The sequence below is a fragment of the Eurytemora carolleeae genome, unplaced genomic scaffold (genome assembly GCF_000591075.1).
Source record: "Eurytemora carolleeae unplaced genomic scaffold, Eaff_2.0 scaffold1280, whole genome shotgun sequence".
NCBI classification, from domain to species: domain Eukaryota; kingdom Metazoa; phylum Arthropoda; class Copepoda; order Calanoida; family Temoridae; genus Eurytemora; species Eurytemora carolleeae.
Window position 1 is genome coordinate 93,429 of NW_019397368.1, and position 25,066 is coordinate 118,494.

Consider the following 25,066-nt stretch of genomic DNA (forward strand, 5'->3'; position numbering starts at 1 on the left):
AAGTGTGCATCCTACATGTACAACTACCAGAGCAGCATTAATGACATGTTTTCTACGCTGCTAATGTAGGTCTTCACCTTGCCTTTATACCTGGAAATAGTATTAGACTTGGTAAGATTGTTTAACTACTATGTGCATCCTACATCTACCACTACCAGAGCAGCATTAATGACATGTTCTCTACGCTGCTAATGCAGGTCTTCACCTTGCCTTTATACCTGGAAATCCTGTTGGACTAAGTCCAAAGTACCCCACCATGGCTGAACACCTGGAATCAGAAGTTGGAAAATGGTACTCGGGCAACAGTATGAAAAATTATCATCCAAGAATAGAGGATTTAAACACTGCTGCTAGGTGGGTGATTCAACCACTACACAAAACAGTATGGAGCTGGAAGATATGACTTTAGGAGAGAAGCCGATTCTGACAATTTTACACATTCAATCAACAGGTTTATTAATGCAGAAGCGCTAAGAGTGATAACTAAACATATTGAGGATAAATCCAGCAGTCCATTCTTCCTCTATACCTTTCCCATCCGACACCTCATGATCCACTCCAGGCTCCTCTAAGGTTTCAAGATAAATGGAAGCAAATAACCCAGCATGTTTAGGGGAGACATGTTGTATTAAAAAGCTCCAGTTGGTCCTCAATTTGGATTTCTTGCACAACTTAAGCATTATGGATCTGAACACTCTGAAGTTATACCATTTTTATATTTGAAGTTATACCATTTTTATATTTGAAGTTATACCATTTTTATATTTGAAGTTATACCATTTCGGATAAGTTTAACTTAGAAAAGGCAGAAACAAAGGACTATTGAGAGAGTGTACTGAGCTGGGATGTTTAGAATGGGATACCTTTAATCCTGACTGCTTAATCCGAATATCCAACGTGGGCGGACACTTTTAATTTCTTTTTTTAATCCACTCTTTTTTGGATATAGTAGAGAAAAATCAAAAACCGATTTTTCTAAATTAGAGAGTCCCTCCTGTTTCTGTATATTTATCGTAATGGCTCACAAAATTATATCTATGATAGTACAATTTTCTTCCCATTTTCAGAAGTACAGAAAAAATGGATGTTTTTGTTGTGCAGAGTAAAAAAATGGATGTTTTAAAAATTTAATATTTTTTTGTAAACGAAAAGAACGAATGGATGTTGTCGGAACTTTAGGTTTAGAAAGTGTTATGTTCCAAAATTTTAACTCTATATACACAGTGGAAGTTTTGAATTTAAGAATTTGTTGATTTAATTCTGTTAACATAGTTTTAAGCTTCCAGTTTATAACCCTTGTTCACCGAGTCCCCAAACAATGACCATTGACCTTAATGGGTAGAAACTTATAGAGAAAAGTTAAGGATGAGAGTTAGATGAACTCTTGAGAAGGACAAAACGGATTACCTAGTGCTTCAGGAAATAATATGCAACTTAAAAGTTTCCATTTCTAGCTCTGAAGGATATATCCCTAGGTCGAGCAAATGGCTGAAGATTAGAAGAAAAAAAAACGATTTTTTAATTGGAAAGTGTCCATTATATGACTGGCATGCCTGATCTACAGTACTCTTAATAGTAAGTTGTCTGACTGAGATGTGAGATATCAATGATTTCTCTTTAAAAAAAATTGATTAGTTTAAAACAGAAAAAATGATAGAAATAGTCAGTTAATAACTTGTCAGTCTAGAAAAATTACGATATCAATTCACATTTTGTGATAAATAATGTATCTTAACTACAATAACAGTCTCTTTCTTATGAGATTTCTATTTTTAAATATAGCATTAGTTCTATAGTGCATGAAAGCATGATAAAAAGAAATTGCTCTGAATTATTATGTTTGTGTGTGTGTAAGTGAGTGTGTGTTTGTTAACAGCTGATGAGTAATCAACCTTCTATCTACCTGTATCCAATATATACTTGTAGTGCTTCAGTCTAACTTTACCTATTAGGCAGTAAAAATATAATTTAGTACTTTTTGTGACTTGAAATAAGTTGATAGGATTATTTTGTTCAAGGTTTTAAAAACTTGCTTATTCTGTGCAAATTTTGCATTAGGTAAGAAGTTTCTTTATTATTTTTTAGTTTTTGTTCAACATCCATTTATGAACCAACCAGGGTTAAAGAGGTTTGCAATTTTGTCGTTCTTAAATTAAACTTAGGTCGCTGAACCCAAAGAATTATAATGTAAAGAAAGTTATTTCAGAGGTGCACGCATTTATATTACTGCCGTGTACTGTCTCTGGGCGTTAATGTAAACACAAGACGGATGTCACAGCCTGACATGGGATCCATCTTTCACATAAAATATCAATAGAATATTCTGGTCATAGGAAACTTTTATGTGAATTATCAAAATTATCTAAATTAACTGTTTTCATCCTCATCGGATACTAGAGGAACACTGATGCATCTATTCTTCTATTCATCTTTTCAAACACAGCCCAGAGAGCACTGGTTTCCATATTTACGCAGAGAATACGCAACAGCAATTAACTTTCCTTGCTTTATTACCTTGGATAGACTTCTAATTAAACCTTAGTTGATAAACCTATATTAAACCTTGGTTAATAAACCTATATTAAACCTTGATTGATAAATCTATATTAACCCTTGGTTGATAACCCTATATTAAACCTTGGTTGATAAACCTATATTATACAGTGGATAAACCTATATTAAACCTTGGTCCTATATTTACCCTTGGTAAATAAATCTATATTCAAACTTGATTGATAAACCTATATAAAACCTTGGTTGAAAAACCTTTGTTAAACCTTGGTTGATAAACCTATATTAAACCTTGGTAAATAGATCTATATCAAACCTTGGTTGATAAACCTATATTAAACCTTGCATGATAAACCTATATTAAACTTTGGTTGATAAACCTTTATTAAACCTTGGTCGATAAACTTATATTAAACCTTGTTTGATAAACCTTTATTAAACCTTGGTTGATAAACTTATATTAAACCTTCCTTGATAAACCTTTATTAAACTTTGGTTGATAAACCTTTATTAAACCTTGGTTGATAATTTATATTAAACCTTGGTTGATAGACCTATATTAAACCATGGTTGATAAACCTATATTAAACCTTGATTGATAACCTATATTAAACCTTGGTTGATAAACCTATATAAAACCTTGGTTGATAAACCTTTATTAAACCTTGGTTGATAAAACTATATTAAACCTTGGTAAATAAACCTATATAAATCCTTGGTCTATTAACCTATGTTAACCCTTGCTTGATAAACCTATATTAAACCTTGCTTGATAAACCTATATTAAACCTTGCTTGATAAACCTATGTTAAACTTTGCTTAATAAACTATATCAAACCTTGGTGGATAAACCTTGTTAATTTACCAATTGAAACAGAAACTGTAAATTTAACACTGTTTTTTATATTATTAATATCTAGTTACTAATAAAATTGAGTTAACGTTGAATTATTCAAGAGATGTTTGCCCTGTGTTTAGTTTATTTAAATTCTCTTTATCAATTAGTCGATTTCAAAACTATCATGTTTTTTTCGGTATGTCGCACGATAGTTCTTTATCATGAACCTTGGTCTGGAAGAGGCTTATTTTACGTTATTTCAAGAATTACAATTTCTGACTCATGTTGACTGTTGAGTGATAAACTTCAGCTTCTTAAACATCAAGTTTATTATCACAAATCATTTTCTAAAACGCACACTTAAACAAGTTTCTAAATTCTTGCTGGGGGGGGGGGGTATAATTAAACAGACTAATTGATTGCGTATTTTAAGGATATCATCAACATAAAATTCCATTACAAAAATGATTCCTGAATAATTAAACTTGCAATGCATATAACATAACTATAACTATAAACAAATAATAACGCGTTCACGAATTCCAACGAAACCCCTCCTCTAGTACATTCTTTTTTTCTCTTTTGTGATTAATATTTTGCTCTAATATTTTTGCGGATCCGGATCTGGATCCAGCACTGCGAAATTGTGAATAAAAAGATATCTGTAATAGGGTCAAACAAGCTTTTTAAAAAAAATAATTATTCTTGCATTTGTTTATGATCAACTATAAAAAAGTAATTACACTTCCACGAATTCTGAGCCCGCCCCCCCCCCTCCCCCCGGCACACACCTGACAGTATCAGGACTCTGCCTGAAACAGGCAGTCAGATCCTGGCTGCCAGGCAGGCAGGACATTTTATTGTTTACACTGTTCAGAGATAATATACAGGGTTACCCACCAAGAATGAGACTGTAAAGACGACCTAAAACTTCTGAACTATGACGATGTCAATGTTTAATTAAGTTTTATGGCTTAATTATTGTTTTGGCAAAGAAAGAAACAAAGTTTCAGGGAGCCATAACTTTAAAGAAACAGATTAAATTCCATACAGTCGTCTATGAAGTCTCATTCTTTCTGAGCAACCCTGTATAACTTGATAAATAAACACATGAGGGTGAAGTGAATTTTTCAAAATTCCTGTTTTTGATAATTATATAACATAATTTAAGAACTTTGTAAAAATGAAAGATCCTTTATTTAAACTATACCATAAACAGTTCACAATTGCACCTTTTAAACCTTACTTTGAGAATTGAACGAGAATTTTATTTTACGATAGAAATCAACAAGTGCTTTTAGAATTGCATCCACCGTTGGTTCGCTAACTTTTTAAATGACAGCTGAAGGGACACTTAAAAACGTTGACAGTCCCTTTAAATATTTTTTGTGGGATTCCGTTTTTTATTTTATTGTTCTGAACAACAATGGGATAATAACAAGTGTTATTGAACAACAATATGTATAGATAGATATACTAATTAGACCTTGCGTTTTAAATTAATTTAAGTTTTATTATCTGTATACCTTTTATGAGTTAGTTAAATGAGATAAGGAATATGATTACGTCAAACTCAAAGATTTTCAAAGAATATTAAGTTAGAATTTGTGGATTATGAAATATACTTATTTTTCTGTATTTACAATTAAATATCGTTCTTTTTATCGATTATAATTCATATTTGTTCTTTTTGAAAAAAGACGATCGTTATTCTTTATAATTATATTAATTATTGCTCAAGGTTAAAGAAATAAATAACAAATCGAAATAATCGCAAAACATGATTTTTTTTACCTTATATTTGGTTTAGACAACATTTGGGGGGGGGGGGGCTCAAGGTTTTTATTAGAAATAAATCCTACATTTTTTTTATTTTTCATGGACACAAGCATGTTATTTTTTGTCCCTGGTGTTGACTTGTAAATTCCGGTTTTTCAACCTCCAAGAGGGGGGGGGGGCTAGACCAGAAAAGCTAGGAAAGGGCGGCTGCCTAGTCGCCCCCCCATAGTTGCTCCTCATACTAAAGATGAAATATTTTAAATAAAAAGGAGAATTGAGCTAAATGTGAAATCCCCCCCCCCTCAAACTGCAGCTAATTTTGCACCGCTACTATTTTGTGTATATGTGAACTGTGCACTAAGCAGTGTGCACTGTGCACTTGTGCACGTCTCTGACTTTCAACCCTTGACATTCAGATTTTACTGGGGGGGGGGGGGATTTCACGTTGTATACGTGACGGAGGTTTAGATAGATAAAGTTAAACGTTTACGTGAAATGTCTGAGAATGTATCTATTAGAAAATTTTAAGTTTAAAAATGATGACAAATACGGCTGCTTTTGTCATGAGTTTAGTTATGACCTAAATAAAATATATTTTATTAATTTTGTATTGTGTTAAAAACCTTCACTTTGGTTTCGCCATTTCTGGACTTTATACGTTTTAATATTAAAAATTTTTGAACAAATACATATACGGATATTATTTTTAGGCATATGATTGTAAACGAATCCCAAGAAGCTTATTAAAAGTTATTTTTGTATCTCTTAATAATTTACTCTTTTCAATTTGTTTTTAAATTTCTTTTCTTACACACATTTAAAAGTATCTTGAAATAATAAAAATATATAACTTTAATTATTATGAAATATAATTCTTTTCTCACAGTACATCATTTGAACATTGTGTAATGCATGTAGAACTATTTCTTTATGTCTGGGAATTTGTAAATAAACAATTATTTCATCTGATTCATGCGTTCTTTTTTTCAGGCAAAATGATTTAGTGAGTTTATTTTCTACGCGCACCTGTAGTAAAAATCACCCTGTGTCTGTGAGAGTGAAACCGCAAACGGAGAAAAGTGAAAATCCACGAGATTGGAAATTATTGAAAATCTGCGGAAAGTGAAATTATTTGAAGGAAGCTGATTGTACTTAGTTGTTGAACAATGTGGAGTCCAACACACGTTCAAGTTCTAGGTATTTATGCAGGATCATGAGAATGTTTGTTTGTTTGTAATCTGTGTGCGTGCAGGATTTTTTCCGTTGTGTGAGGGGGGAGGTAAATCTTTGAATGATAATTCAATCTTTGAATTAAAGTCGAGTCCTTCCGCTAAATTTATTTATGAATCTACATTCTACAGCGAAGGTTGCAGGGAGGTGTCACTATTACACAATTATTTATTATTCAACACGTTAAAGGAACTTTAGGCGTAATTTCAAGAGAATCTTTACTCATTTAGTATTCAGTTGGATTTACAATATTACCCTGTAATCCTTTATTTCTCTCCCAATTTTAAGATAGTAAAGAAGGAAAAATTCGTCATTTTGCTGCTTGATAAAGGTTTAAGGGTTGTGAATCAGACATGCCATTCTAAAAACTCAAGGTTACTTTTACCTACCTTTAAATCCCATTCCTCATATAGAAAGAAAAGATTAAAGTTTTGTATCATGTTAACCACCACTGCAGGGATGATCAAAATCTTAAGAAAAAAATATAAATTTATTGTTAAAATGTTTTCTCAAACGTTTTTTTTTAAATATCATTGACTATTATTTAAAACTGAATTGTTTAAATTGAAATCTATATCTGAGGAAGCACACAAAATGTAGCAAAAAGTAAATCTTCAATAATTAATATGAAACCCTATAAAGTTCAACTTTATAACAAAGAATTTATATTCTTAAAAACTTTAAGTGACGATTTATACATTCCTACATTTACAAATAAAGTTAAGAAAAATGCTGTGATTTACATTTTTTCAACTTTTATTTGTTGCTCAATTTTTCAGCATTTTCTTTTCGTTAAAACAATTATAAAAAGTTTTGCAGATTTATAATTTTTTTCGTGGATTTAAAAGTTTTACGAAAATCAAAAGTTTACAAACAAGTTTTTGTAATTCTGATTCAAACAAGCAAAGTAAATATACATAATACATATATATTGAGATAAAATAAACTTTTATGACCATGCTAGCTATTCCAATAGAACTATTAGGGAAGATTAAATTTGATCAAAGAAATGGCGATTCAAGAACTGAAATAGAGCTTACAGTTGCAGAGAACCATGTATTTAAGAAATAATTCGAAATAGTATCTTTGCAGTCGTCTCTGCATGTAGTTAGTTTACCTAATTGTTTTATGTACCATTGAAACAAAACCGACCCTGTATTAGTTAGCAATAGCTATCCAAACGGCTTGACTAAATGTCCTGATATTTTTTTTAATTCGAAATTTTTGTTTTAATTAAAATTCTTTTCATAATTCAATTTATTTCAAAACTGTTTTTAAAATTCCACGGGTACTGCTTGTATGTTATATGTCAATATTTTGTGCAATTGTGCAGAAAGTATCATAAAATTGATAAAAACTATATATTTTTTCATTCTTTAAACAAAGAATTTAAATAAAAATCAAGCTATTGTTTCCATACAGTACTTGACACAGCATACTTGTTGTAGAGATAATACTTGTTTACTCTAGAATCTTCTTATTTTATTTATTAAAATTTTTACTCCCCTCTTTCCGAAACACTTTCCCCCACCCGCTGTTACTCAAAAATGGCTGTTTTTAAATGTTTTTATTAAAATTTTACATCACTTAGTAAAAATAACAGTTGGACTTTTTATAATTAGACAGTACTCTAAAATTGGATCATTTTAGTATCCCCTTACCCCCCTTTCCATTATTTCATTTATCCTTATGTCAAGAAAGAGTTTCTACATTCTTCATTAATTAATTTAATTTTGGCGTAAATAATTTTTTTTTAAGATAAACACCATCCGAATAAGTATAAAGTAAAAAATTGACATGATATTTATTGTTTTTTGTTCCAAAAAAAAACACATTTTTTCGTATATGCTTCAAAATCATTTCCTCTTGAACAAAAATTTAAATCGTTCATGATATTTTTCTTTCAAATGAAATTGCATTTAATTTCAATCTGCTGATTTGATTTTTAAAAGACTCCTAAAGGTGAGGTCTCTTATACTAGAACAGACCTGACACAGGGTTGAAGGGAGGAGAGGGGATATAAACAAACAAACGCCCAACCATGTTTGGCGTTCCAATTTTGCGTTGCTCATGTCCTCTTTTTTAATTGTGTGTGGTCGCCTCTTAAGGTTTATATATAAACCAAAATAGGTTTTTATAATTACAGTTGTTGAACTGAAAAGATCAAATAAAAATTCTTAACATATTGCATGTTTAGTTAAGTTAACGATCACATGTTAATCCCATAAGAAAAGTTATTCAAAGATATTAGAAGTGCATCTAATTTACATTGATGGCATGTAATTTTCCTGCCAGAAATTTGCAAATTTTGTAGATTTTCATCTGACACGCGGCAAGCGCGCAGAGAAGAAAATTATGCCGCGTGGTCGAATTATAGATTAAGGATATTCGTTCTACATAATCTGCATACTGCAATGTGTAAATTCACGAAATATGTTAATATATTGAGAAGGTTCGAAGAACTATTTGTCCGGTGTTCTGAACTTGACTATATTAAATTGCAGTTTACAAAGTTAGGACTAAAAAATTATAATGTAAAGCTAGTTATTTCAGAGATGTTCGCATTTATAGTACTGCAGTGTACTGTCTCTGGGCGGAAAAGTAAACACAAGGCGGATTTCACAGCCTCCCATGGGATCCATCTTTCACTTAAAAAATAAATGAAATATTATGGTCATAGAAAAATTATTATATGAATTATCAAAATTTTCAAAATTAAATACTTTTATCCTCCTCGGATACTAGAGGAACACTAATGTATCTATTCTTCTTTACAAATCCGCCCAGAGAGAACTGGTTTCAATATATACGCAGAGAATACGCGACAGCAATTAACTTTCCTAGCCTTATAATCTTGGTTAGGACTTAGTGTGTTCATTAACCTTCTTCCCACAAACTGCAGTACACTTGGAAAGGGGGATGTTTGGGTGGGTAGGAAGGGAGTAGGAAGGGGGGAATGTTTGGGTGGGTAGGAAGGGAGTAGGAAGGGGGGAATGTTTGGGTGGGTAGGAAGGGAGTAGGAAGGGGGGAATAATGTTTGGGTGGGTGGGAAGGGAGTAGAAGGAAGGGAGTAGAAGGAAGGGAGGATATTTGGGTGAGTAGGAAGGGAGAGATGTTTGGGTGGGTGGAAAAGGAGCATGAAAGGAAGAAGGGAGGGGGGGGGGGAAGGGGTGTGACCCTGAGTTTATATACAAGTAAGATTGTATACAATGTTTATAAATACTTGAATAGATTGCCTCCACGGTTCATATAAATATAAGAAAACAAAATATGTCCTTAACAATTATTTATATATTAGAAATTCAAGATACTTCACGCCCTTTTCCGACACACAATTTGGACTTGCAGTTCTCAAAATTCTGGCCAGTGTTGGGGGGGATTTTCACAGAATTCACAGTTTTTGAAGTAGTTCCTGATTATCATAAAACGTATGGGTCTGATTTTAGTGGCAACGGTAGTAACCTTATAAATAATATTACAACCAATAAAAATGCTATTACGGTCCGTTCAAATGTAAATTCGTCTAATACAACTGAAATAAACAGATAAAATAGATTTTTTACAATTTAAGAATATTATATTTAAGTTGAATGTATTAGAAAAAAAGCGAATGTTCACGTAAACCAAATAAATCCTTATTTTCCTTATTGACAATAAAACTATCTAATTTAATTTGAAGTTAATCTTACATTTATATACAGATGTATATTGTATATATATAGATATAGGAGTCCATTAGACCATTTCTTCAAAAAAGTGCTTTTTTCTGTTTTGCGAAGTAGAATTCCAGGAAATACTTCCCAAAAAGCAGTTGTCAATTTTCAGAAAAAAAGACAAAGATATCTTTATATCGTTAATAGTAAATAATCCATGAGACTTAAAAACAAAAGGTTGCCTTATTATGCCAACAATGGTTCACTTTCATTTACCATAACACTTAAATACATTTGCCATGATTAAACTTGCCATAAATACTTTTGATAAATAACACTTGCCATAAGTTACACTTGTCATGATCACTTTTGCAATAATTGGCATGTATAATTTTTGGGAAGTGATATACAGGGTCTCTCTGAAAAAACGGGGTCTACAGACTCGTTATAATTCGATTTTTAGGATTGGGGCCATTTTTAAAATCTATTTACAATATCTTATTCAATGAGACCAATTTTAGTCTTGTAGATCCAAAAATGGCAATTTTAAAGGCTCCTAAAGTTTCCAACTGGAGTGAGTAAATTTGGTAAAAATAAAGATAATCTCAGTTTGTACACAAGGATCTATGCAGACTTGTCTGTAATCGGATTTTCAAGATTGAGACCATTTTTAATATCCACGTACAATTACTGATTCAAATAAGCCCAATTTTAGACTTGTAGATCTAAAAAAAACAATTGTACTGAAATAAATTGTAACCTAACATTAAATATAAAATTGTGCAAACGGAGATTATCTTTTACTTTTTACTTCGCTCCAGTTGGAAACTTTAGGAGCCTATGAAATTATTGATTTTGAATCTACAAGCCTAAATTTGGCCTCATTGAATCCGTAATTGTACGTAGATATCAAAAATGGTCTCAATCTTGAACATCCAATTACATTAAATTGTAGACTCTTATACAAAATTGTGCAAACGGAGATTTTCTTATTTTTTCTAAATTACTCAGTTCATTGGGAAACTTTAGGAGCCTTGAAATTGTCATTTTTGATCTACAAGCCTAAAATTGGTCTCATTAAATCGGAAATTGTACTAAGATTTTAAGAATGGTCTCAATCTTGATCTATTTATGTATCTATCTATATAACGTGCCTACGAAAATCCGATTACAAACGAGTCTGTAGACCCTTATTTCCCGTTTGTTTTGAGAAACCCTGTACATTTATGGCAAACATATTATGACGAGGGTAATTATGGTAAATGAAACAATCCCTTTAAAATGAAGTGCAGATAGTCACAAACCATCTGATAGAAGTAGTTTGTATTAAAGCATGTGTATACTTGAGCACCCTGAGTTATTATTATTATTCATAAATTCATCTAGATGATACACTAGGCATACTAGACATAACTTCCTTATTCAGTTTTGCATACAGTTGCTGTGGTAGGTTCTATATACATTGTACGAGTGTTTGTATATTTGTATGTTATTGTTAGTGTAAATGTGTGTGTTTGTATTTTTGTTAAGGTTGGGTTTTGATTGTATGCTTGTATGTTAGATTCAATGTCGGGCGTTTGGTTAGTTTGTTAGTTTGTTTGTTTGGTTTAATTGGTTTAATTGGTTTGTTTGGTTTGTTTGGTTTGTTTGGTTTGTTTGTTTGGTTTGTTTGTTTGGTTTGTTTGTTTGGTTTGTTTGTTTGGTTTGTTTTTTTGGTTTGTTTGGTTTGTTTGTTTTGTCTGTTTGTTAATTAACTAGTTTATATATTTTAGTGAAGAGAGCCAAGGGGTTGAAGGTGAAAGGAAAGGAAGGAACAAACGATGCCTTTGTGACTATTGGACTGGGGAAAGAGAAATTTAGGAACAAGTCTCAACATATTTAAACTTAATACCCCCCCCCCCCCTCCTTTCATATTTGTAAGGTATTTTTTTCTCGCTAAATGGGGGAAAATCAATAAGTTTAGTGCGAAATAACGAAATCTTTTGAGGAAAAATTTTCTGAAAGAATGAAAAAACTTGCTTTTTGATGGATCCAATTCTTAAATTTTTCCCCCCAATATGTGGTTTTTTGTTTTTGTTTAATTTCCTTCTTGGTTAACTTTCTAACCTCCGTGTGGTTTAAAGGTTTGATCGGAAACAGCAAAATTGGTTTTATCTGCATCATGCATCACCATTCTCTCCTCTCCTATTCAATGCATTTATCATGATTATATATTAAATCTATTTTGATTTGGCTCTGTGTAAACTATCTGAAATCTTGATTTTTTAAACATGTGTATTTTTTTGACGCTTGCCCAAAAAAGGATCTATCCTGATATGTGTCAATCAGACTTTGACATTTCATCTCGGCCTGGAAATAGATAGGTTCGGGAAATGTGTTCACGTCGGAGATAAAGATTCCAATATTGGAATTCTATCTTTTGCGTTGTACAGTGTACATACAATTGATTGTTCTCAGTGTACAGTTGGTGTAAAAGTACAGTTAACTGTTTACAGTTACTTGTTATTAGTGTACAGTTGGCTGTGTACAAATTAACTGATATCTGACTATACACGAAAAGAGAAAAAGGAAAAAACATGGCCATTTATTGAACAATTTTTTATTTTCCATAAAATCATCGAATGTTATTTCCTCCTACAACATTATTTACCCCCAACCCCCCATTATGTACATTATAGTTGAAACTATGTACACTACAGAACCTCGACTAAGGAGAAGAGTGGAGATCCTGTAGAATGGATGGAACAGTGTGAATTGTAAGTCATTTTTTTATAATGAAAAATAGCCAGAGTCCGATTTTAATGAATTTGAGCCGCGCCTTAAATCCGCCAAAAACCGGTTTTAATTCATGGCCGGCTTAAATCTTGAAACATTGAATACAATTGTCAGTGGAACCAACCATATTTGAGCTGCGTCTCAAATTTAAATCGCTGCTCAAATTCATTAAATTCGGCCTCAGGTGGGACTAATTTGAAATAAAGAAAGGGAAGAAGAAAAAATATGAATTTAATCAATTAAAATATGAGATTCAAAAAGTTACCATTAAGATGTCCAATTTTTTGTTTTTCTCCCAGAAAATTTAAACTTCCGGCTTCTAAACTCCTTTTTCAGATTTTGAAAGCACTCTCTTTAATAACTATACATATTGTAGGTTAATACCAACCCAGGGAAACACAGCTGAAGTAAATTTAACAGTTCTACACAGAAACCTGATCGGAGTAGACGAATTCCTGGGTAAATATACCTTATTTATACCCGGGATGATATGTTATTTTATTCACCCTTGAAAAATTTATTTTTTAGTTTCAGACAACGTTATTTGGAAAAAATTTTCATGTATTGGTACATTTTATCAAAGGGATTGTTCATAATATGCTTAAAAATCACCTAATGTCTAAATTTTTTCAAAGGGATTGTCCCAATATGTTTAAAAATAACCTAATGTCTAAATTTTATCAAAGGGATTGTTCATAATATACTTAAAAATAACCTAATGTCAAAATTTTATCAAAGGGATTGTTAATAATATGCTTAAAAATAACCTAATGTCAAAATTGTATCAAAGGGATTGTTCATAATATACTTAAAAATAACCTAATGTCAAAATTTTATCAAAGGGATTGTTCATAATATACTTAAAAATAACCTAATTTCCAGATTTTATCGCTCAAGATTTCTCTATTGGTGAAAAAGAAATGTTTGAAGTTAGTCTTCTTTCTTGTGTTTCCTTTGTATACTTAGCATGCAGGTCTTTGTTTGCCATCTCTCTTCGGATCTGAAAATAAAAACATAAGCTAATCTCTACAAGGATAGAATGAGTTCAACCCTTACCAGCCATTCAAAAGTTGGCAACTCCGAACAAAAAGCCTGAAACCCTGAAATATTATGTTTGGGAAATATTGGTGAGAGGACAGGAAGGAAATAGGACCCAGGTTCCGGACACTAGCTCATTATATCATTATACAACAAGAACAGTCGAATTGTGCAACTATTCACCTGTATAGGGGTTAGGGGGGGGGGGTTAAGATCTTAATAGAGACAATAGATAATTAAGTATGGAATGTTAAACTTTTGTAGAAAAAGGAAATATGGAGGAAAGAATAAAACATGAAAACATTAGAAAGAAGAAATAATACAAGTCAAGAAAGAAGGAAAATAAAAATAAAATCAAAGTTACAGAAAAAAAAATAAAGGGAAGTAAAGAAAAGTAGAAGGACGAAGGTAGAAGCAAGGAAGGATGATTCTAGAGAATGAAGGAAGTAGATACGTAGAAGGAAGTATCATGATAGCTAATAACTTTTGATGAATTATAATGGAAGGATAAAAAATTTCTTGGCATAGAACCAGATAGGATTATAGAGTTGATACAATACATTGTTCTTCTAGTCTTTACAATCAATTCTTAAAGGGAGTGACCAGCAATTAATGTTAGTAGAACTAAGAATGTAGTATTGTGAAGAAATTTGATAGGATTAATTTGAGACATATAAAACGTTTTAATGATGTATAATTACTGAGTTTGAGCGCAAAGTCGACGTTCAAAATCTTCCATTTGGTGGCTACAGTAAACTAATTAGATGTGTAGGAACATTTTCCCTGATAGAAATTTGTAAATATATCAATGTTAGAATAAATTATTTCTTTTTCATCATTATATTGAATGTCTTATTCTCTAAGAATTTGTTCGCAGATTTCTACAAATTCTTTAATGTCGTCTTTTCAATAAAGATTCCAGAAAATGTTTGTGAACAATGAGAGATTACCAAAAGTAATAACAAAATAAAATTAATAAATTAATAAAATTACTTATTTTCGATGATAAGAGTTACTTTTTATTTTCTTAACCTGTTCCTAAACAACCAATTAGTTTACTTTAGAATTTTTGTTACATTTTTTGTCGTTGTTAATTAATAATTTAAAAAAAAATAATTCTCAAACGGAACCACCCAAATGGATGATTTTGAAAGTCGACTTTGTGCTCAAAATCAGTGATTATACAATACATCATTAAAACGTTTTATATGTCTCAAATGTGTATCCTAAAAAATTTCTCCACAAAACTACATTCTCAGTTCAACTAACATACATTGCCGGTCACTCCCTTTGGAGGGTTATATTCAAAATATGGAAATTAATATGTTTATGTATTGTACAGGGTTACCCACAAAGGATGAGACTGTAAAGACGACTTGAAACTTTAATTATGACGACCCCAGGCTTAAGTGAAGTCTTCTGCCTTGCATTTAGTCCTTTAATTCAATGATTTGACAAAGAAGGAAATAAGTTTATAGTTGTGGGGAGTATAAAAATAAGTTTATAGTTGTGGGGAGTATAAAAATAAGTTTATAGTTGTGGGGAGTATAAAAATAAGTTTATAGTTGTGGGGAGTATAAAAATAAGTTTATAGTTGTGGGGAGTATAAAAATAAGTTTATAGTTGTGGGGAGTATAAAAATAAGTTTATAGTTGTGGGGAGTATAAAAACAAGTTTATAGTTGTGGGGAGTATAAAAAACAAGTTTATAGTTGTGGGGAGTGTAAAAAACAAGTTTATAGTTGTGGGGAGTGTAAAAACAAGTTTATAGTTGTGGGGAGTATAAAAAACAAGTTTATAGTTGTGGGGAGTGTAAAAAACAAGTTTATAGTTGTGGGGAGTATAAAAAAGCAGACAGAATGAATCCGTCAGAGGTCTCATTCTTTGCTGGTAACCCTGTGTGGTACCTATAGCCGGCTAAACCGTACACAACACATACATAGTCTAATCTATTCTTGTTTCAGGACAAGTTAGCCTGCCATTAAAAGATTTCGATATTTACGAGCGACCAAAAACCAGGTCAGTTAGGATCTTTTATATCTTTTATATAGTTTTATTGTTGCAATTAGTAAATGTTGCATTTCTATCTGATTAAAGTGATTGTAAACGTAATTTAAAGTGACCCTCCGTTGAATCAACGATGTGACCTATTCACAACAATACCCTTAAAAGCGGAGTCTACAATTTTATTTTATTTGATTTAGATATCCATGCTTTTGTTTTTGAAAACTGATTATTTTCATTTGTTCTTTCTCTATAAAAGTGACTTGCGAATTTCTTGCTTCAGAAACAATTGAGAACAAAGAAAATTAGGTTGCCAAATGATTACCGCAAACTATTTCAAAGTTAAAGTCAACTTCTAAGTATTTTCAATTCCGCCTGTTTAAGAATAGTACTGCATAATTTACAAGTTTTCTAAACCTACATGTGTTGTTTATTCTATAATTGACAACCAAGAAACTACTCCGGAAATATGATGTGCCCTAAGCAACAAATATGCTGTCTACTGAATATTCAAGATTTCTTCTAGAAACATTTCAAACCACAAACATTACAGAGAGACTACTAAAACTGTGAAAAAGAAGACGACTGTTGGACTAAAGTTATGATTTTAACACAACACTCATATTATCATATCAGATGATTTTTTAATTTTTGCTCAAATTAGATCAAAGCTTTTATATTTGCTTGGTGATATTGCCAGCTACTGTTTTGCTTATATCACGTTTAATTAATACTAAGTATATTTGTCAACTTCAGTTTAATTGTGTTTCAAGCCCCGGGGACAATCATATTTGTATATCCGTGTTTCCGTTCTTATAGCATCTTATTCTTAAAAGAGCAGATATATCCTACAATCATATTAAAGGGACTGTGGACGTGATCCCAAGTGAACCTTCATTTATAGACAAACATGTCCGATTTACAACTGTACCCTTTAAACCTTTGTTTAATTAATGTGACCCATTATATGTGACATGTATTTTTAACTTTGAAAATTAGGCTTTAACTGCGCTTCGCGCCCATCTTCTATTTTAACTTTTAATTGTGGCTTTATCTGTGAGCATCTTCTCTGTGTACAGTATAAAACAAAAACAACAAAGTTTCATTATATTTTTTCGCGCATTTTCAAAATTTTACAAAAATAAAAAACTTTCAATCGGTTCAGCCGTTTTGACGTTTATTGGATACAAACAATTACAGACAAACACCAAGACAGACAAGCTAAATTTATATATAGATGTAGGGTCTTGAAATTACAACAGTCTCTTCAAGGGATCTACGAAATAATGTTTAACTAAGATTGGCCCTAGGTTAAACTTGTATTTATATATCCGTCTTATACTCTTCTCTTCCAACGGGTGTCCCGGAAATTTTGCAAGTGGAAAAAACGTCTTTAAAATCGAGTTTTTTATTTTAAATCTTAAAATAAAATTGATTTAGAACCATAAATTTTTTTAATTGTCAAAATTATTTCGTGACACCCTGTTGACTCTAGATTTTAATCTAGGCCTATATATGCACGCTAACCCTGAAAACCCTAAAAACAGGGGGGGGGGGGGCACAAATAAAAATACCAACACTTTAGAATTATTTAATCCAGTAAAAAATCAAATAAGAATGCTCGAAAATGGGGAATGGGAATGAGTTATAAAGAAGAATGTTGATCCCTGCTTTAAACCGATGTTAATCTCTGTCTTTTAAAATCTCCCCTCTAGTCTTTATGTTTGTTGTTGGAAGAGATACAGATGTAGGAAGCGTCTAGATGGGAAGAGGGGGGGGTAGGAATGCCTTTAAGAAGGGGGTTATGTAGTAAGCTTCTAAGTTAAGGGGGGGGGGCTTTCCAATATATTGCATGTCTGTTACAAATGGCGAAACGATTGTTTTTATGTTTTCCATTTATAAATTTAGGGGTGCGAGGGGAGGGGGGGGATGTTGGTTCCTATTTTACCCCCCCCCCCATTACGTTCTGCACTGTTCTCCTGTAATATACAGATAAATATCTCTTTCTTTTTATGAAGGAATAAAGGTTTTTAACATAATGCGTTGAATTTAAAATAATCAAATTTAAAAGGAAAAACTTAAGAAATATGAAGATAGAAATTTTAAAGGTCATTTTTTTAATACTAGGCTTTCAGGTCGCTACGCATTTTCTCTTTGTACGCATTGTAAAACAATAACAAAAAAGTGTTTACAAAAATTTCATGGATTTTGATTATTTAATGAAAATTATTGGAGGCAAATTTATGAAATTTTGATCATCTATAACCATTCCCTGGGGTCATGTGAGGTCCCAGAAAAAATTTGAGCCCGATCGGTTCAGCCGTTTTGACGTTTATTGGATACAGACAAACGGACAGACCGACTGACTAGCAAAGTATTTATATTTGTACCCATCCCTTCTTTTATGTTTCCCAGTAACCTTCCTAAACCTAACCTTATAAGTTAACAATTCTGCAGTTTTTTGGCATTCTTGGGGCTAAACTTACAAACATCTGCCCACATTAGGTTTTAACTAGCAAACCTAACCAGATGCATCTTACAATTCTAAAATGGAGTTTTTGTATTTCTCAAAAATATTCTGCAATATTCTGAATTTGCAAGGATAACACCAGCTGTGTTCAGCAAATACAATAAATAGCTTTTGCACAGATTTTGCAATGATAAAGAACATTAATTAATATTTCTGGGTTTGTTTTATATTTGAATTACAGCCAATGCATACTGTTCATGTCGTGCCATATGACGAATTTATATTTTTTGAGTGTATTTACATTTACTTTATATTAGTTATTAATGTCTCTCTAAAAGTAAGCAAAAATTATGAATTCAGTTAAACATGCGTTTGAAGAATTTTGAAGAAAAATTTTAAATTTGCAAAGATACTTCAATCTAGTCTTTTTGTCAGCTATTACGTTCTGTTTTTTGGGGCTTTTGTCAACTTAATGAACTTGAATATTGAAAAATGTCTTGAAAGTTAAGATAAAAATTAGCAAATTTAAAAAATGCATTTTAAAAAACTTTTGTGAAAATACTGATTGTGCCTTTAGTTGGTTTGTTTTTCTTAAACTATATTAAGTTTGGCCCTGACAGAAAATATACGCAAACAAATACCCAAAAACTATGCAAAAACTTTGTTAAAACGAATCTAAAGATCGTTTTCCCTTTTTGTTTTTAAGATAAAGTTATTTCAAAGTTTAATTTAAAGCAAACTTAAATATCATACAATTTTCAAATCATGGAAGTTTTTTGTTTTTTGTTTGTTTAAACGATCCAAAAAAATTTACTATCCTGGATAACAAACACCAATTCCCAATATGTTTACTTGATATATCTTGCAAGATGTACATAATACATATGCAGGTATACTGAATGGGATCATCATGGAATACCAGCGGGGGGCTAATATAGTAGAATTGTGTAGTTAAACATACCATACATATATAATGTATAATATACCAAACATATAGTATGTGTTACATAACAAACATATATCATGTATTACATACCAAACATATATCATGTATTACATACCAAACATATACTTGTATTACATACCAAACATATATCATTTATTACATACCAAACATACATCATTTATTACATACCAAACATATATCATTTATAACATACCAAACATATATCATATATTACATACCAAACATATATAATTTATTACATACCAAACATATATCATGTATTACATACCAAACATATATCATATATTACATACCAAACATATATAATTTATTACATACCAAACATATATCATGTATTACATACCGAACATAAATAACGTATCAATGTCTAGTCTTTTGAACTTCTCAATAAACATTTCCCTTTCTGAAATTTTGACTTTTGAACTTGCTCAAAATTAAGTACGTTTTGTTATTTTGATTTGACTTTCAAATCAAAGTACTTGAACAATAAATTTTCATAAAACTTTTAAAGATGAAAATAGAAGTTTGTTTTAGTAGCAATTTTGATTTGTAGAAATGAATTCTACAAAAAGGGGGAGAAGACCAATAGTCGAGGACATTTATTTTGCATGACTAAATAGTAATTAAAAGATTTAATTTAATATATTATTAATACAACAGACGTCCTCAGTAATTGCAATAATTAGCTAGGATTTTAATTATTCTGCATCCACACACATGTTAGATATTCAAATCTAATTATTTTAGAATTATTCAAGGCTATGGGACCAAGAATTTTCTATTAAATTTATAAAATTCGACAATAATAATAGAAGACGAATTTTTCATTGTATGTAATCTAAAGGATAAAATATATTTCCATATTTAACAGTATTTACCTTCAAAGTAACTGAGTGTTTTTTTGTTCAACAAATCAAATTTTCTAATCCCTATATCTTTGCAAACTGGTGGTGTGAACCTTTGATTTTTCAACCTAGACTGTTCTGATCGAATTCATAATTTGAATTATAGTAGATCGACGAAATAGGGGTGCAGAGATGAAAAGGATTTAAATTCAGAGTTTGGGGCGAAAACTCGGTTGTTTTCAAGAACGTTTTCAGGCTTTAATACAGTCTGATAAAAAGTTAAGTTTAGGCTGAGGCATACAAGTTTATAAAATTATTTTTTTTAGAAGGGAGAAGTATCAGTTTTCCTTAATTACCGTTCTTGACTTTACAGAGTTTTTCTGATTCTTTTTAATAATTACCTTTCTGCAATGAAACTCTTTGGATCCAAATGTTTTTGTCTGAAACCTTTTAAATGCCTAATCATGAATATAATTTAGTGGGTTCATTTTTCCCAAAGGAATTGAGTTTTTGCCACAAACTCAAATTTATTAATCCTAATATCTCGGCAACCTAATGGTGGAAACCCTTGATATTTCAAACTTAGGCTATTTGGTCTTAACAGAATTCATAGTTTGAAATATCTAACGTCTACGAAATTGGATTGCAAAGAAATATGTATTAGAAAATCAGAGCTTGTGCCAAAGACTCAATTCCTTTATTCTAAATATTTGATTTTCTTACACCTTGTTAAATCCTGGCCCTGGCAGAAGATATACGCAAAAACAACCCAAAAATGACGCCAAAAACGCGTTTTACTGATCATTTTTGGGATCGATTTATTTTTCAGGGTAAAATATTGCAAAGTTTAATAAGAGCAAACTTTACCAGAATACATTTTTTAAATCTTATTATTTTTTAAACTCAATTAACAACCCTGTCTGCCTGAATATTTGAAGATAAAAGTTGAAGCAGTAATCTATCCATCAGAGCTCTGTCATCTGCTTGTCAGTTTGTCATCTGCTCAATTCAACTTTTAAGATTTCTAAATAATATCGGTTAGAAAACATGGGAGCATTATCCGATTTACTTATTTTAAATAATAACTGATGACTCTCATTAGCAAGATAATAAGATTAAGGGTTCATTCCGTCTTTTGTCTTTTGTCTTATTTTAATACTGTTCTCCCAAAATTTCATATATTTTTGGTGCGCGGGAAATGAGGTTTATAGAAACCATTTACTCATAAGAACTATAAAATATATCAAAACTATAAAAATATTATATATTTAGATGGCACTCACTCAAATGCAAGGCCGGCCAAACCAAGAAAGATTACAGAGGAGAATTAGAGGTAAAAAATATTAGATTTTTTGATTTTTTTATCGTGATTATTTGAACTTAACCTAGACACCAATCTTGATTATTACACTTTGACATTGTCTTTGAGATTAAGCTTGACATCTACTATGATCTTAACCTTGAGTTTGATCTTCATCTTGATCTTCATCTTGATCTTGATCTTCATCTTGATCTTCATCTTGATCTTCATCTTCATCTTCTATTCATCTTCATATTCATCTTGACTTTGATCTTGACTTTGACTTTAATCTTGATCTTGATCTTGATCTTGATCTTCATTAAGAACTTTATCTTTATCTTATGGTTTTCATTCTTACTTTTTTCTTTTGCTCTTTATTTGAATCATGTTCTTGATCTTGACCGTGACTTTAGCAGACTTTGATCTAGATCATATGGTCTTTATTCTTTTTTTGCTCTTTTTCAGCCTTGAGCTTGAGCTTGAGCTTGAGCTTGAGCTTGAGCTTGAGCTTGAGCTTGAGCTTGAGCTTGAGCTTGAGCTTGAGCTTGAGCTTGGTCTTGGTCTTGGTCTTGGTCTTGGTCTTGGTCTTGGTCTTGATCTTGATCTTGATCTTGATCTTGACTGTGTCTAGGTAAGAATTGGGTTTACTGTAAAAGCCTCCGAGAGCGTTGGAGGGAGTACAGCTGACTTAACTAAGAAGACTAAAGGATCCCTTTCATCACTTAACAAGGTGATATTCAAGCTATTGGGAACATATTCACTGCGAACCAACATGTGCAAGCTCTACAATATTGAGCAGTATTTTGTCAATTACTCTTTTTAAAAATCCCTTTAACTTTAGTTTGAGTTTTTGGTTTTATTTTGTTAAAAAATTTAGATGTTTTTAAATAACAACGTGCTGCAGGGTTTACCTAATACAATATAAATAAATATTAACAGTGAGAACTATAAAACTCTGGAATATGAAGACAACTTTAAGACACTATTTATAAATTTGAATAGTACAATGGTAATGAGACACAGTAATTGTGCAGTGTTAACAGACCCATTTCACGGAATAAATAATTTTAAAAAGTTACTAGTAAACCCATTTTCATTCTTACAACATCAAATACACTTAATCATTGCTTTAGTGTCATCTTCCTATTCCACAGTTTTCTAGTTCTCACTGTATATAAATCAAAAAATAAATCATAAATAAATAGATAAATAAATTTCCAAATCAATGACCCATCTATTTGTGCAGGTTGCTGGGAACATAGGAGGCTCACTGCTCTCCTTAGGGAACAAGGAATCCAGGAATATTAAGAAACTTATGAAATCAGCGTCACATAAGGTTAGTTAAAGCGTCTCATAATGTTAGTCAAAATCCCATTAGGTTAGTCCAAAATCACATTTTAATTGTCCTAAATCAAATTATGAAGCCAAAAAAACACATTATATTAGTCAAAAATTAAATCACTTACTGCTGTAGAAAATCTTCTATTTGTCAAAAATCTCGTCATGTTTTGAAAGATCATGTAAGATTATGTCAGATTAAAAATCAAAATTCATAACAAATTTTATTTAATTGATAAATGACTAGAAATCGAAGAAATTTTTTTACTGAACATTTATTGGAGAACATCTTATCAGCAAACTTTGCATTAATTATACTATTACTCATCCCCCCCCCCCTCCATAGCATCAACTAGGTTGTTTTAGCTTGTGACTCACATTCAGGGGTTTAAATTGGCAAGAATAAAATTTTGAAATTGTTTTAACGTTCTTTTTACATTTTCCAGGAGGGGATACAGTTTGTGGATGGTTTTCAAAGAAAACAGTGGGGGAGGGGGGTTTTGTTCTTTTTGATTTAATTTCTATTTTGTGCTGCTTGACAACAAAAAGGAATTGAGTCTTTGCAACAAATCCCAATTTTCTAATACCTATATATCTACAACCAAATTATGTAAACCTTAGATATTTCAAACTTTGATTATTTGATATGACAGAAGTAAAAGTTTGAAATATCTAAGGTCTACAACATTGGGTTGTTAAGATATAGGGATTTAAAAACCAGAGTTTGTGGCAAAGGCTCAATTCCTTTGAGTTGGCAAAAAAATCACAATAATTGAAAACACGTTTTGCATAAACTTTTTTAACTTAAGAGATTAAGTTTTAAGAATTTGTTTATCCTTCTTCATGTGTTTTGGATGACATCATATAATTTACAATCTTTATTGTTTACTTTAAAAATCGTAACACCAAAAAAAATATTATTTAGAAAATACAATGGGAAAGAACTATTCCTCCTTAGGTTTGGTAGAAAAATAATTAGATTAGATTTTGCATTATAAAATTTAAAAAGAGGGGGGGGGCCATATTGAATTGAATTTTACCTAATTTTTAAGTCTGATATTGTTTGGATAACTTTTAAAATCTTTATTATATTTTAGGTTGAAAAGGTTGGAGAGAAAGCTAAAAAGTCTGTGAGTACTTTAAAATTGGTAAGTTTCAGAAAATCTGAATTCTGATTATTCTGCATCTTTTTATTATTTTTTAATAATTCCTATATGTTATACTATAATTATTGTTATTGGAATTGTTCTTACTGTTATTGTTGTTATCGTTGTTATTTGTATTATTATCAATGTTGTATTAAAAACATTAACAACTAGATGAAGGGCCCGGCGTTGCCCGTGTAAAAAAAATTAAAAAAAAGATTTTGAAAAAATCAATTTAGAATTTTTTTCAGACTATATGTTATTTATGTTATTTATTTTATCTTGATTTTATATTAGCAATACTATAATGATTTTATTATTATTATTAATATTATTATAATAATAATAATAATTATTATTATTATTATTATTATTATTGTTATTATTTAGAGTAAAGATCGTGGAACTCTAGACTCTGTTCCAGAAACTCGTCAGTGGAGTACACTTGGTAAGCAAAATTATGTTTTAGATTGTTCGCAGAATTTTTATTCAAAAACTGTCATCTAAGATTCACATTTTTTTGTTGCGAATTATGTTGTACCTATACATTATTTTATGTACATTCTACGTTTAAAGTGACTGTAGCACTGTTTAAAGTGACCCATCATGCGAAGATGGTAATGCCCGATTTATAACGTTACTCTTGAAACTGAAAAAAAAATTGGAAGATACAATCGGTTGTGTCTCTAAATGCGAGTTTCTCTGTTGCTTTATCTTTAAGCAAAAAAATGTGCAAGTCACGTTTGCAAAGAACCCGCAAATGAAAATGAATAGATTTAAGAAACAAAAACATTGCCTAAGCTGGGGCTTCTTTCAGATTTCTTCTCTTATAACATCTTATAATCGACAAAGCTTTTAAGGGTAATGTTAATAATCACCGTCTGTGCATGGAGAGCCACTTGAAATTAGACTTACTGTCCCTTTAAGGGTTATTTTTTAATCTGGACGAGGGGGGGGGGGGGTTAAAAATGTTGTTTAAAATACTGCCAAATATTTAGATAGAAGACTTGATGAGAACCAAGATCCTGGAGTAAACTCTGATGAGGAGGGAGATGATATGTTTAAGGTAGACAATGAAGGGACTGATTTAGAGTTTTGGAAGCATTTTAATTGACAATTTACAATTTGTCCTCGTGCAGTACTGTTTATGCTTACCTTCAAGTTTTATCTACAA

At 31.1% G+C, this 25,066-nt stretch overlaps 1 protein-coding gene across 7 annotated transcripts in view; it reads left to right on the top strand.

Moving 5' to 3' along the window:
• The first annotated feature begins 1,948 nt into the window (after positions 1-1,948).
• Positions 1,949-25,066, top strand: part of LOC111713791 (uncharacterized) — a 46,104-nt gene continuing 22,986 nt past the window's right edge. For 6 of the 7 annotated variants that reach the window (XR_002767790.1, XR_002767791.1, XR_002767792.1 and 3 more), the window contains exons 1-12: positions 1,949-2,058; positions 6,119-6,325; positions 11,784-11,871; positions 12,711-12,767; positions 13,163-13,245; positions 15,788-15,842; positions 21,382-21,442; positions 22,041-22,139; positions 22,656-22,745; positions 23,845-23,895; positions 24,283-24,340; positions 24,891-24,958. Coding sequence is in view for 3 of the 7 variants with exons in the window: in XM_023488729.1 (XP_023344497.1) it covers positions 6,295-6,325; positions 11,784-11,871; positions 12,711-12,767; positions 13,163-13,245; positions 15,788-15,842; positions 21,382-21,442; positions 22,041-22,139; positions 22,656-22,745; positions 23,845-23,895; positions 24,283-24,340; positions 24,891-24,958 (741 nt within the window). In the remaining 4 variants the exon portion in view is untranslated. The remainder of the gene's footprint in view (positions 2,059-6,118; positions 6,326-11,783; positions 11,872-12,710; positions 12,768-13,162; positions 13,246-15,787; positions 15,843-21,381; positions 21,443-22,040; positions 22,140-22,655; positions 22,746-23,844; positions 23,896-24,282; positions 24,341-24,890; positions 24,959-25,066) is intronic. The other variant, XR_002767793.1, reaches the window with a different exon arrangement.